This window comes from Nomascus leucogenys, chromosome 4, assembly GCF_006542625.1.
Source record: "Nomascus leucogenys isolate Asia chromosome 4, Asia_NLE_v1, whole genome shotgun sequence".
Taxonomy (NCBI): Eukaryota; Metazoa; Chordata; class Mammalia; order Primates; family Hylobatidae; genus Nomascus; species Nomascus leucogenys.
Genome location: NC_044384.1, coordinates 112,120,908 through 112,135,178, shown reverse-complemented (window position 1 = coordinate 112,135,178; position 14,271 = coordinate 112,120,908). Strand labels below are relative to the sequence as shown.

The window sequence follows — 14,271 nt, the reverse complement described above, 5'->3', positions numbered from 1 at the left end:
GTGCTGGGATTACGGGTGTGAGCCAGCGCCCCCAGCCGGAAATAGGGTTAGTAATGTTTCCTGCCTCCTCAGGTGGTGGTGAGGGTTAATGAATAAATGTTTCTGAAATGTGGTATTAGCTTCATAGGACAGCCACAACAAATTACCACAGTCTGAATGGTTTATAACTCTCAGTCTGGAGGCCAGAAGTCTGAAATCAATGTGTCAGCAACATTGCACCTCAAAAGGCTCTAGGGCAGTCATGCTTTGTCTGTTGCACCTTCTAGTGGTGGCTGGCATTCCTTGGCTTGTAAATACATCACTCTAATCGCTGCCTGTCTTCACATGGCTTTTCCCTTATGTATCTGTTTCTCTCTATGTCCAAATTTCTCTCTTAAGGACACCAGGTATTGGCTTAGGGCTCATCCTAATCCAGTATGACCTCATTTTAATTTGATTACATCTGTTAGACCCTATTCCAAATAGGGTCACATTCGCAGGGATTAGGGGTTAGAACGCCAATCTATCTTTTGGGGGGACACAATTCAACCCATAACACAGATTAAGTTGATGTATAACTTAAAATCAGTTTATACTTTAGGTTTTAGGTTAAAACACCATATTTAAAATAGTAATTTGGGTAGGGGTGTGGGAGAGGATGAAGCAGGGTCCTAAGCTTATAGTGGCACCCAAGCCTCCAATGCTGTGACCTGTGTGTCGTGAGGCCTCGTGCTGTAGGAAGCAGGGGAGAGGTCAGGATGGGAAAGGAGAGGAGGGAGGGACAGCTGAATGGAGTGGCTGCTTCCTAAGAACTTAGACTCTAGAGCAGGTGTTCCATGTCCCTTGCCTCCTCAGCCTCCTTTGACCCTCATCCTGAGTGCAGGGAACCTAATGCCAGTGAGGCCTCTTAGGGAGGAGGGGCAGAGATAAGGCTGAGAGAGACGGGCTTCTTCCCAATGCGAATTTCCTGGCCTTACGTTGGCAGATGAATTTCCGCCACCAGATTCCCCTCACATTTTCTTCATTTGTTTTTTAGGGGAGCAAATAAATATGATAAAATCAGGAGAAATCATCTAGTTTTCTCTAAACATGAGGTAGAAAATTTGTCTTTGTGAATCTCAAGTCCTGTGGCAAGTAGCCTGTTTTTTCCTCTCACAGTCTCAGTATTAAAGCTTGGAAAGGAATTGGCTAGTGAGCGTTAGCTGGCTTTGGAAACATTGCCCACTTTTTTTTTTTGAGACGGAGTCTTGCTCTGTCGCCCAGGCTAGAGTGCAGTGGCGTGATCTCAGCTCACTGCAACCTCCGCCTCCCGGGTTCAGGCGATTCTCCTGCCTCAGCCTCCCGAATAGCTGGGATTACAGGTGCCCGCCATCGCACCTGGCTAATTTTTGTATTTTTTAGTAGAGATGAGGTTTCACCATCTTGGCCAGGCTGGTCTCGAACTCCTGACCTCATGATCCACCCACCTCAGCCTCCGAAAGCGTTGGGATTACAGGCGTGAGCCACCGCACCCAGCCTTTTTTTTTTTTTAAATGGTTCCTTCTTGGCTGCCTTAGACTTATTAAAGCTCATTAGAGGTGGGGCTCTGTGGGAGGAAAATAGTCAGATGGTGACTAAAGATAAGGCAGTGTAGGGCTAGAGTCAAAAGAAGACACAGAAGCAAAGGTTTCAAGCTGTATTACACTCGCTTTCAAAGAATACATGATTATGAAATCTTTCAAGCCATCACAATAGGAGAGCCAATGGTCTACTGGCCCCTTCATTCATATTGCTCAGATGGAGCAATTGCCAAGATTTTGCCACACTTGCTTCTCTCCCCTGTGTCCCCTGCCCCTGCCACTCCTTTTTCTTTTTTTTTCTTTTTTTCTTTTTTTTTTTTTGAGACTGAGTCTCCCTCTGTCGCCCAGGCTGGAGTGCAGTAGCGCGATCTCAGCTCACTGCAAGCTCCGCCTCCTGGGTTCATGCCATTCTCCTGCCTCAGCCTCCCGAGTAGCTGGGACTACAGGGACCAGCCACCACGCCCGGGTAATTTTTTTGTATTTTTAGTAGAGATGGGGTTTCACTGTGTTAGCCAGGATGGTCTCGATCTCCTGACCTCGTGATCCGCCTGCCTCAGCCTCCCAAAGTGCTGGGATTACAGGGGTGAGCCACTGCGCCTGGCCTCCTTTTTCTTTTATGAAGCTTTTAGAGACAGATCCCAGACATCACATCACTTCACCCTGGCTTACTTCAACATGCATCTCTAAAAATTAGGGACTTTTTTTTAACAAGTATAATGTCATTACCCCACCTGGAAAAATTTAACACATTTTTTGCATATCATCCATATCCACATTTCCCAGACTGTCTCAACAATGATTTTTTACAATTGGTTTATATCAATTAGAATTCAAACAAGGTCCATACAAGGCATTTGGTCTTTTATTTATGTTTTAGAGACAGGGTCTTGCTCGTCACCCAGGATGCAGTGCAGTGGTACGATCATGGTTCACTGCAACCTTGAACTTCTAGGCTCAAGCAATCCTCCCACCTCAGCCTCCCAAGTAGCCGGGACTACAGGTGCACGCCACCACACCCAGCCAGTTTTTAAAAAAATTTTTTGCAGAGACAAGATCTCGCAATGTTGCCCAGGCTGGTCTCAAACTCCTAGCCTCAAGTGATCCTCTTGCCTCAGCCTCCCAAAGGATTGGGATTACAGGTATGAGCCACCACACTTTGCCGGCAGTTGGTTTTAAAAATCTCTAGGCTGGGCGCAGTGGCTCATGCCTGTAGGCCCAGCCCTTTGGAAAGCCAAGGCTGATCGATTGCTTGAGCCCAGTAGTTTGAGACCAGCCTAGGCAACATAGTCAAACTCTGTCTCTATAGAAAAATTAAAAAATTAGCCAGGCGTGGTGAGGCACATCTGTAGTCCCAGTACTAAGAAGGCTGAGGCAGGAGAATCACTTAAGCCCTGAAAGTCAAGGCTGCTGTGAGCCGTGATCAAGCTACTGCACTCCAGCCCAGGTGACAGAGCAAGGCCCTGTCTCAAGAAAAAAAAAAACTCTTTATTCCAGGACACCACCATTCTCCCCACTTTTTTTGTTCTACATTGTCTTTGTAGGGACTGAGGGGATGGGGGAACAAGACAAAGTTAGAGGGGGATGGGGGAACAAGACAAAGTTAGAGGAACCTTGATTCTGAAGCAGTGTCTAAGGCCTCTCTAGGCATATCAAAGGGCCAGTCTTTGAGGTAACGCATTCTCAGCCCCAGTATCCTGTAAAATGTCCCATTTTCTGAATTTGTTTTCTGATGGTTTTAGCTCATTTCTGTTTCACACATGTTCTATAAACTGGATGTTACCTTGGATGGCTTGATTACATTTAGGTCTATCCAATTTCTTAGGCAAAGGAAAGACCAGAGCTATAGATTCTAAGTGGTGGAAAGTCTGAAAAAGCATACGAGGGTTTCTCAATTAGCAAATGTGTGAGTGCAAATGAAACGTTCTATTCACTTCATTCAGTTGCTTCCTCCCAAAAGAAATGAGGAGAGGCTGAAATTTCTTTAACCAGCAGTTAGAAAGGATAAATAATTTTGAGGCAAACCAAGGTTAGAGTGAGTCAGTTCTGAGGGCCCAATCAAGACAGGGAACCCAGCAGTGACTCTGGGAGGTTGCAAAACTGAAACCTGCTCACCAAGGTTATGCTTTATGCCCCTTCCATATACTTCTGGCTGAGCAGTGTGCATTTATAACTTGTTGGTTTTTTTGTTTTTTTGAGACAGGGTCTCACTCTATTCCACAGGCTGGAGTACACTGGCACAATCTCAGCTCACTGCAGCCTCAACCTCCCAGGCTCAAGCAATCCTGCCACCTCAGCCTCCCAAGTAGCTGGGACTACAGACATGCATTATCACACCCAGCTAATATTTCTGTATTTTTAGTAGAGACAGGGTTTCGCCATGTTGCCCAGGCTAGTCTCGAACTCCTGGGCTCAAGGGATCTGCCCACCTCAGCCTCCCAAAGTGCTGGGATTACAGGTGTGTGCCACCACGCCTGGCCTTCTAACTTATTGTTGATATTAAATGTAACAACCAGGCTGGGCATGGTGGCTCATGCCTGTAATCCCACCACTTTGGGAGGCTGAGGTGGGCAGATCACAAAGTCAGGAGTTCGAGACCAGCCTGACCAACATGGTGAAAACCTATCTCTACTAAAAATACAAAAATTAGCCGGGCATGGTGGCATGTGCCTGTAATCCCAGTTACTTGGGAGGCCAAGGTAGGATAATCGTTTGAACCTGGGAGGTGGAGGTTGCAGTGAGCTGAGATCGCGCCATTGCACACCAGAGGGAGACTCTGTCTCAAAAAATAAATAAATAAATTTAACAACCAGCAGGGCATGGTGGCTCACACCAGCACTTTGGGAGGCCAAGGCGAGTGAGATCACTTGAGGTCAGGAGTTCAAGACCACCCTGGCCAATATGGCAAAGCCCTGTCTCTACTAAAATTACAAAAAATCAGCCAGATGTAGTGGTGTGCACCTGTAGTCCCAGCTATTCGGGTAGCTGAGGCACAATAATTGCTTGAATCTGGGAGGCAGAGGTTGCAGTGAGTCTCAATTGCACCACTGTACTCCAGCCTGGGAGATAGCAACTCTTGTCTCAAAAAAAAAAAAAAAAATTTAACAATCCACTGTGTCTTAAATTTCAGCTTTTGTCACCTCTCCCTCCAAAAAAAGCTGCCTCAATGCAACAGCCTCTAGGTAGAACTAGCTTCTAAGTTCTCCTTCTCTGCTCCTGGGAGCCATTAGCTTAGGTAGTCAAGAAATACCCTAGGCTGGGCGCAGTGGCTCATGCCTGTAATCCTAGCACTTCGGGAGGCCGAGGCGGGCTGATCACTTGGGGTAAGGAGTTCAAGACCAGCCTGGCCAACAAAGCAAAACCCTGTCTCTACCAAAAATACAAAAACTGGCCAGATGTGGTGGTGCGGACCTGTAGTCCCAGCTACTCGGGATGCTGAAGCTGGAGGATTGCTGGAGCCTGGGAGCGGAGGTTGCAGTGAGCCGAGATCACACCACTGCACTCCAGCCTGGGTGACAGAATGAGACTTTGTCTCAAAAAAAAAAAAAAAAAAAAAAAAATTACATAAAATAAAGAAGAAATACTCTAGAGTCTAGGATCGTGGTTTTTAAACTCAATATAGCTGCACATTGGAATCATCTGGAAAATGTTGGGGCTCAGAAAATGATACCCCTGACTGAATAGGGCACTTTGGCATGTTGAATGCTTTGAATTAAAGAAAATTGAAAGGCTTCTGAAACAGCGTCAGAACCAAGCTTTCTTTTTGACTTTCCCCTAACCCCATCTCTCGATCCCCTTTTCCCAAAGCATCTGGAGGGGCTTTGTCTGAAGTTCCCTTATCTGAATAAGGTAGGTTCCTCCAGAATAAATACAATAGTCTTAAAACTTCCTCCCTAGGAATCTCAACAGGTAACCAGGAAATATTAACCACTGGGAAGAGAAAAGACTAAAAGTCATCACCATGCCCAGACAGACTTTTCATCTATTTTTCTGAGGGTAGCTCTGAGAGATTTTCCAGGAGACATTATTTGCCTCATAAGGCAACCTTTGGTCACAGTGAAGTTCCTCCCCTTACCCTTTGCTGCTGTTTCCCCCAGAGCTCACAGGAACTTTGTCTCAGGCAAATTTTCTGTTCTTTGAACTAATTCCTATCCTTCCAAAAATCACTTACTAGCCCTCTAAATTGTTTACCGTACCATCTCCCTTCCCTGTGAAGTAGATGCTATTCAAGCTTCAGCCATCTGGCCCTTCTTTGAGTCTTATATTTCGTATGGCTCCTGTGCATAAGCACATTAATAAATGTGTATGTTTGGCCTGGCACGGTGGCTCATGCCTGTAATCCCAGCACTTTGGGATGCCGAGGTGGGCAGATAACCTGAGGTCAGGAGTTCAAGACCAGCCTGACCAACATGGAGAAACCCCATCTCTACTAAAAATACAAAATTAGCCGGGTGTGGTGGCGCATGCCTATAATCCCAGCTACTCGAGAGGCTGAGGGAGGAGAATCGCTTGAACCCGAGAGGCGGAGGTTTCGGTGAGCCGAGATTGAGCCATTGCACTCCAGCCTGGGCAACAACAGCGAAACTCCTCTGTCTCAAAAAAAAAAAAAAAAGTGTATGCTTCTTTTCCTGTTAATTTGTCTATTGTCAGTTCATTGTAGCAGTGAACACTCAGAGGGTGAATGGGAAGCCTCTACAAGAGCTTTAAAAGCTACTGATGCTTGGGTCTCACTCAGAGATTCTGATATATTCCGCCCAGGTATAAGATTTTAGGCCGGGCGCGGTGGCTCACGCTTGTAATCCCAGCACTTTGGGAGGCCGAGGCGGGCGGATCACGAAGTCAGGAGATCGAGACCACGGTGAAACCCCGTCTCTACTAAAAATACAAAAAATTAGCTGGGCGTGGTGGCGGGCACCTGTAGTCCCAGCTACTCGGAGAGGCTGAGGCAGGAGAATGGCGTGAACCTGGGAGGCGGAGCTTGCAGTGAGTCGAGATCGCGCCACTGCACTCCAGCCTGGGTGACAGAGCGAGACTCTGTCTCAAAAAAAAAAAAAAAAAAAAAAAAAAATTTTAAAAGCTCCCCAGGTGATCCTAATGCCAAGGCTGGGACCCCTGGAGGAACCCTGCAGAGCTGCACTCACTACTCAGCAATCCCAATCCACACTTGAAGGGTTAAGCAGGAGTACATTTGGGCGCAGGGGGCAGGGCATTGTTTCGGGATTCAGGGACCTCTGAGGAGGCTTGTGGCCTGACTTTCTGCCAACAAACTTTCCAAAACAAAGCGTGGAAATGGGAGGCATTTGCAGCAAGGGACCGTGACTTCTCTGAATTTGTCCCTCAAGCCCCAGGTGCTTCAGCCTTGGTGGGTGATGAAGCAGAGCAGCCTGGGGGTGACCTGTGCTAGGGTCCAGGGCTTTCCAAGCTCCTCAGAAAATCATACTGGCTTCAGTGGAGCTGCAGAGCCACTTGCAGGAGAACCTGGATGTGCTGTCCTATGGAAGAGTGGCCACAAGGGTCTACGAGTTCATTTTAGGGTGGGCTCAGAAATCAGATTGACTCAACAGGCCGGAGAGGAACCTGCACTTTTTTTTTTGACGGAGTATTGCTCTGTCGCCCAGGCTGGAGTGCAAATGGCGCAATCTCCGCTCACCACAACCTCTGCCTCCTGGGTTCAAGCAATTCTCCCGCCTCAGCCTCCCCAGTAGCTGGGATTACAGGCATGCACCACCACGCCCGGCTAATTTTTGAATTTTTAGTAGATACCGGGTTTCGCCATGTTGGCCAGGCTGGTCTCCTGAACTCCTGGCCTCAAGAGATCTTCCCAAAGTGCTGGGATTACAGCCACCGCGCCCCTTCAATTAACTACTATTTTTTTGTTTGTTTTTTGGAGACAGGATTTCGCTGTTGCCCAGGCTGGAGTGCAGCTGTGCAATCATATTCACTGCAGCCTTGACCTCTAGGCTCAAGCTATCCTCCCGCCTCAGCCTCCTGAGTATCTGAGACTACAGGCACGCACCACCATGCTTGGTTAATTTTTGTATTTTTTGTGGAGATGGGGTCTCCCCATGTTTCCCAAGCTAGTCTTGAACTTCTGAGCTCAGGCAATCCACCCACCTAGGCCTCCCAAAGTGCTGGGATTACAGGCACAAGCCACCGCGCCCGGCAAACTTATCTCCTACTGATAGATATTGCAAAATTTTTCTTCTACCAAAAAAAAAAAAAAATGATACATATAATCCGTATCATCTGTTCAGTCTTGTCCTTTTTAACTTTTTCAGAGAAACTTCCGCTAAGTGAACATTTAAATCTGAATTACGTCCTGTTAAACTGTTCTCCAGGAAAATAAAATAAAATAAATCTTCAAGTTTTTGTTTACCTAACAGTTTGTTGTGTCGAACAAACATTCCTACTTTTCAGGTAACAAAACGGCAGCTTAGGCGAGAAAGCCGCTCATATTCGCAGGTACAAGGGGCTGGGTAAGAACGCCCCGCCTGGCTGACTAGCTTCAGTTCCGCGCGCTGGACAGGAATTATGCACAGGGCGTCGCTGTGGCACTAGAAACCCCAAAGTCACAAGCGCCCCAGATCCGACCAGGATGCCGCTACCGGATACAGCCCAGAAGTCCGCGCCTGCGCCGCAAGCCCGCCTTCCTGAAGAAGGAGCCCAGCCTCGGCAGCGTTCCTCTCCAGCTCCGCCCTTCTTCCGCTCGACTTTCTTTGCCATTGGCTGACAATGGACTATATAAGGACGTCATTTCCTGCCGCCTGTCCTTTCCGCGGTATCTGTAGGGGGGTCCATGCGGCGTTGTTCTGGGTGAGTTGGTGAGTTCCTTGTAGCGTCCCTGGCGCCTCCCAAGGGGAGAAAAATGAGCTTTTCCTGCTCAAATGAAGGGTGCGAAGACTAGTGATGAAAGCCGGGCAGACCGGGTCTGTCTCCCGCCCGGCGCGCCCCACCTTAGGCCTGCGGCCCGCACGTGGCCAGGCTCGGGCTCGCGGGTGGAGGCCGCCCTCCAGCGGAGGCTCGGAGCTGGGGTTCGCGCTAGGCCGCGGGTGGGCGGGAGTGCAGAAAGAGGGCTAACATCCCGTGTTGCTATTCCTTTGGAGCCCTACACGGCGGTGAGTCGAGGCCCAGGCGCTGATTTACACCAGCTACTTGGGCTGGTTGGGTTTTCCCGGTCGCGCCGTGCGGGTCAGGAGTTAAGGTTCTCGGGTTTTTAGACAAACAAGTGGTGACAATACAGCGAAGTAATTCCAAAGCACCCGCCTACAATCTGCTTGAAAATACCTGAAACAAATTCATACCTTTTTTGCCTTTAGTTTGCATATTCCAAACATGGCTGCTCTTTTATATCTAGTTGTTAACTTGGTGCATCCGCAACTTTTCCTTAATTCCTATCTTGAGAAGTGTTGAATTTCCATTCGCTAATTTCGTTTAGTTTTATTACTCGGTTATTCGGCCATCCACACCATTTCCTCAGTAAGATGTGCGCTGTTTCGTAATACACGACATGTATCAGTTAAGTTTCTGTTTACCCCTTCACTACACTGTAAGCTCAATGCCTGACACTGTAGCAGATGGAGTCTTTGGTTGCTTTTAAGGGTGTACCCCACTTAACTCAATGGAATGAAAAGAAATCGATTGCTCTCTTATTTCAGATTCCCGTCGTAACTTAAAGGGAAACTTTCACAATGTCCGGAGCCCTTGATGTCCTGCAAGTGAAGGAGGAGGATGTCCTTAAGTTCCTTGCAGCAGGAACCCACTTAGGTGGCACCAATCTTGACTTCCAGATGGAACAGTACATCTATAAAAGGAAAAGTGATGGTTAGTCATTGCTTTAATTTTTTGTTACTCCAGCTGTAAGTACAAATTTTGAGCTTGCTATTCTCGTGGTTTGTTCTGGTTGATTTCTTTCTATCTTCCTCAAATGAAGCCAGACCCCTAGGTTGAAAACATACTTTAAATAAATGTTGTTGTTATTGGGAGAAAAGATTTCTGCTACAGGGGAAGAATATGTTAGTTGCCTGAGTTATGGGACTTGGGTTGTGTCATGAACATGAGAAAGTTCATCAGCTGAGTTTCTAATAGCTCGCATAGTGCCTTCAACTTCATAGGTACTTACACAGGCTATTGAATTTTGAGTGGAAAGTGGGGTGAGAGGTGGGAATGAACAATATGGCTTGGAAGAACCAGAGGATGGAAGGCATTAAGTTGGCTAAGGCACTTATTTTAGAGATAAAGCTACCAGGGACTTGGGAGTGACATGCTGTAAAGGAGTTTTAGGATGAGTCTTGTATCAGTGCAGATGATAAAAGGGAAAGAGTGGCAGAAAGCCAGGAAGTGGATTCTTAAGAACCACTGATGGAGTAAGTACAGGGAAAGAGAAAGGAAAGATGGATTTAGCCAACTGAATCTAGGCTGCACACTATTAAAGCTCAGGGTGGAGGCCAGTCTTGGCTCATGAACTTCTGAGTGTCGGAAGTGTGCTACATTAATGGCAGGATTTTCGCTAACACCAGTAGAGCTTGCCTCTATGACTGGAGTTTGGTAGTACTCGCTGCCACATAGAGTAAACTTGGGAAGAATGCACAGCCAAGTCAAGTGTTACAAATCTTTCTACCCTCACTTAGGCATCTATATCATAAATCTGAAGAGGACCTGGGAGAAGCTTCTGCTGGCAGCTCGTGCTATTGTTGCCATTGAAAACCCTGCTGATGTCAGTGTTATATCCTCCAGGAATACTGGCCAGGTTTGTGGAACAGTGGTTTTTATATTATAGAAATAAAGCTTACAGACATTGTGAGACATACAGAAAGGTACAGAAAGGTATAAGAAAATAGAAATAACTCAGGTTGGGCGCGGTGGCTCACGCCTGTAATCCCAGCACTTTGGGAGGCGGAGTCGGGCGGATTACGAGGTCAGGAGATTCACACCACAGTGAAACCCCATCTCTACTAAAAATACAAAAAATTAGTGGGGCGTGGTGTCGGGCGCCTGTAGTCCCAGCTACTAGGGAGGCTGAGGCAGGAGAATGGCATGAACCCGGGAGGCGGAGCTTGCAGTGAGCTGAGATGGCGCCACTGTACTCCAGCCTAGGTGACAGAGCGAGACTCCGTCTCAAAAAAAAAAAAAAATAGAAAACTCAAACTCCACTCTTAGATAACTTAAGTTGGACGGAGCCATAGAAATCGCCCTTATGACTTTGTTTTTTTTTTCCCCCTCAAGGCAGTCTTCCTCTGTTGCCTCCTGCCCAGCCTGGAGTGCAGTGGTGTGATATCCGGCTCATTGTAGTCTTTGCCTCCGGAGTTCAAGGGATTCTCCTGCCTCAGCCTCCCGAGTAGCTGGGATTACAGGCATGTGCCACCATGCCTGACTGATTGTTGTATTTTTAGTAGAGACATGGTTTTACCATTTGGCCAGGCTGGTCTTAAACGCCTGACCTCAAGTGATCCTCCCACCTCGGCCTCCCAAAGTGTTGGGATTACAGGCGTAGGCCACTGCGCCCAGCCTGTAAGACCTTTTCAACATACATGCTGGGCATCTGGCAGTATGTTGGACTTTATAATTTCATTTTGTGTAGACTTGTGCCACTAAATATCTAGAAATTCTGTTAAAGTGGCTTATCACATTTTCCCATAGTCAAAAGTTTTTACGTTGAAATGATGAAATACTGGGACAGAAATTTTTTAAGAATCTTAGCCAGTCATGATGGCATGCACCTATAGTTCCTGTTAACTGGGAGTCTGAGGCAGGAGATCCCTCAAGTCCAGGAGTTGGGGGCTGCAGTAAGTTATGATTTTGCTACTGCACTCCAAGTCTGGGGCACAGAGTGAGATCCTGTCTCTTAAAAAAAAAAAAAAAAGCCGGTCGTGGGTGGCTCATGCTTTTGTAATATGGGTACTTTGTGAGGCCGAGGCTGGTGACTTGCTTGAGCCCAGAAGTTCGAGACCAGGGTGGGCAACGTGGCAAAACTCCGTCTCTACCAAAATTAACAAAAACGAGCTGGGTGTGGTGTTGGCGTGCCTGTAGTCTCAGCTGAGGCTGAGGTGGGAAGATTGCTTGAACACAGGAGGTTGAGGCAGCAGGGAGCCAAGACTGTCCACTGCATCCCAGCCTGAGTGACAGAGTGAGGCCTTGTCTCAAAGAGAACCTTTGCCAACTTGAATGAAAAATACCTTAATTTGTATTTTTAAGAAATGACTAGTTAGTAAAACTTGAATCTTTTTTGCCACAGCTCTATTCGAAGAATTTTTCTGTTGAGGAAACTAGTAGATTTCTTGAATTCTAAGAGTTCTAACAGATTTTATTCGTCTCAACTATTTTGATAGATTTAAAAATTATGTAGTAAAGACTTTATTTCAGTGTTGACAGTACAGGTTCCCATGCGTGTTTTTGCAGAGGGTTATTCCTGAAACTGACTTGTTACTGGGACCACATAGTTTGGTACACAGTAGAAGAAAGGCAGTTTTAGTTATTGCTGTAGAATGAACTGAGTGACAGTTCTTGCTTGCTTGAGAAAAATACACTGAGCATCTAGATTGGGCCAGGTAATGTTGCTAGGTGCTTGGGATATATAGTAGAAAAACAAGGCTGTCTTTTTAATGTATGCAGGAAATCTCTGGAGAAGTAAGAGAGGTTAAGGAAAGCTGGGTATGTGCCTGCTTTACATGGAGTAGTAGTGATTAAGTTGGCCAGTGCCCAGAAGTGCTTACTGGGTGCCAGGATTGTTGTATGAAATATCTCTGGAGTACCACTAACTTTTAAATTCTTCAAAGAGGGCTGTGCTGAAGTTTGCTGCTGCCACTGGAGCCACTCCAATTGCTGGCCGCTTCACTCCTGGAACCTTCACTAACCAGATCCAGGCAGCCTTCCGGGAGCCACGGCTTCTTGTGGTTACTGACCCCAGGGCTGACCACCAGCCTCTCACGGAGGCATCTTACGTTAACCTACCTACCATCGCGCTGTGTAACACAGATTCTCCTCTGCGCTATGTGGACATTGCCATCCCGTGCAACAACAAGGTAATGATTTTATGATCTAGAGTTTGTGAATGCCTGCTCTAGAAAAAACATTCCTGTGCACATTGTTAGAGCTTGGAGTTGAGGCTACTGACTGGCCGATGAACTCGCAAGTGTAGGTAGTGTGCTACATGAGGGGCAAGTTTTTCGCTAACACCACAAGGGTCTCTGGCCCAATGAGTGGAGTTTGATAGTAATTCTTGCTACAAGTATAACATTACTGCATGACAGCTTTGTGGAGAAATGAAAACGTTTGGAAAATAGGGTGTTTTCTTCTGCCTTTGTCCATGTTTCTTGCTCAGGCCTCAGGCACTTGGCCTTTGTTTTCACACCAACTTGATGGGTTCTACTATAAGATTCTAAAAAGGTGGGTTGTGTGTGGTTCAGATTGGTTGATTTGTAACCCGAGTTGTGCATAAGAATTGCCCAGATATTTTTTTTAAATGCTAGTGTCCGGGCATTTTTTTTTTTCAATCCCTACGATTCCAGTGTGCAGACAAGGTTGAAAATCCCTGATTATAATGCTCCCTGTTACGATTGCTTTTAAATTAAGAGATGTCTGTACTTCTGGTACCTAGATGATGTAGGAGCCAGGAAGGTGCTTGCTGTTTGGGTTTGACCAAATGTCACTTTTTAATAATCTGCCGCTCTTGGTAGGGAGCTCACTCAGTGGGTTTGATGTGGTGGATGCTGGCTCGGGAAGTTCTGCGCATGCGTGGCACCATTTCCCGTGAACACCCATGGGAGGTCATGCCTGATCTCTACTTCTACAGAGATCCTGAAGAGGTAAGCTTCTCCAAAGGCTTGTGGTTACATAAGCAAATTGGACAACTTGGACTGTGCTTCTAGGAGGCAAAATTTGTCAGTCCCTGTAAGTCTTTCCTCTTTTTTTTTTGTAACCCAGATTGAAAAAGAAGAGCAGGCTGCTGCTGAAAAGGCAGTGACCAAGGAGGAATTTCAGGGTGAATGGACTGCTCCAGCTCCTGAGTTCACTGCTACTCAGCCTGAGGTTGCAGACTGGTCTGAAGGTGTACAGGTGCCCTCTGTGCCTATTCAGCAGTTCCCTACTGGTATGTATCAGGATAAAAGTGCATCAAGCTGATATTTCACAACTTCTCAGTTTTATTCTAACTTTAATGATCTCTGTGGCTTTTATACTAGCTTTAAGAGGTTTTCATCCTAGTGTGCTACAGCATCTGATAGACTGCTGTTGGGAGTAGGGTAAGGAAAAATACTACGTTGAGGACAGAGCTGATGGCTTTTTTTGGTATTCTCTTAACAGAAGACTGGAGCGCTCAGCCTGCCACAGAAGACTGGTCTGCAGCTCCCACTGCTCAGGCCACTGAATGGGTAGGAGCAACCACTGACTGGTCTTAAGCTGTTCTTGCATAGGCTCTTAAGCAACATGGAAAAATGGTCGATGGAAAATAAACATCAGTTTCTAAAAGTTGTCTTCATTTAGTTTGCTTTTTACTCCAGATCAGAATACCTGGGATTGCATACCAAAGTATAATAATAAATACATGTCTAGACATGAGTTGTACTTCTAAAGCCCACTGTAGATAGTGTATATTGCTTTTCACTTGAGAATTTCCCTGAGCTTCCTTCCTGTGTAGAGAACATCTGTGCCCTGAAAATAGATATAAGTGGTTACACATGCTTAGTTGGTAACCTCAGGTATACTTTTCCGAGGCCCTGATGATCTTGACTTTTATTAACCA

General features: G+C 46.5%; 1 protein-coding gene and 2 non-coding genes across 4 annotated transcripts; all 3 read left to right on the top strand.

Annotated features, from left to right (window-relative positions):
* Positions 1-8,273: 8,273 nt before the first annotated feature.
* RPSA (ribosomal protein SA) lies at positions 8,274-13,998 on the top strand. 2 transcript variants are annotated; one of them, XM_003256883.3, is made up of 7 exons: positions 8,274-8,348; positions 9,191-9,356; positions 10,163-10,281; positions 12,308-12,553; positions 13,208-13,336; positions 13,455-13,620; positions 13,833-13,998. In XM_003256883.3, the coding sequence occupies exons 2-7, from the start codon at positions 9,224-9,226 to the stop codon at positions 13,925-13,927; spliced, it is 888 nt and encodes a 295-aa protein (XP_003256931.2). In that variant the 5' UTR covers positions 8,274-8,348; positions 9,191-9,223; the 3' UTR covers positions 13,928-13,998. The 2 variants fall into 2 exon arrangements, with proteins under 2 accessions (XP_003256931.2, XP_030667946.1); XM_030812086.1 differs by having other exon boundaries at positions 8,309-8,356.
* LOC115834941 lies at positions 9,950-10,100 on the top strand. The gene has a single exon (XR_004029926.1). It is a non-coding gene; the product is annotated as a small nucleolar RNA SNORA62/SNORA6 family (small nucleolar RNA).
* LOC115834940 lies at positions 12,608-12,761 on the top strand. The gene has a single exon (XR_004029925.1). It is a non-coding gene; the product is annotated as a small nucleolar RNA SNORA62/SNORA6 family (small nucleolar RNA).
* Positions 13,999-14,271: the final 273 nt, after the last annotated feature.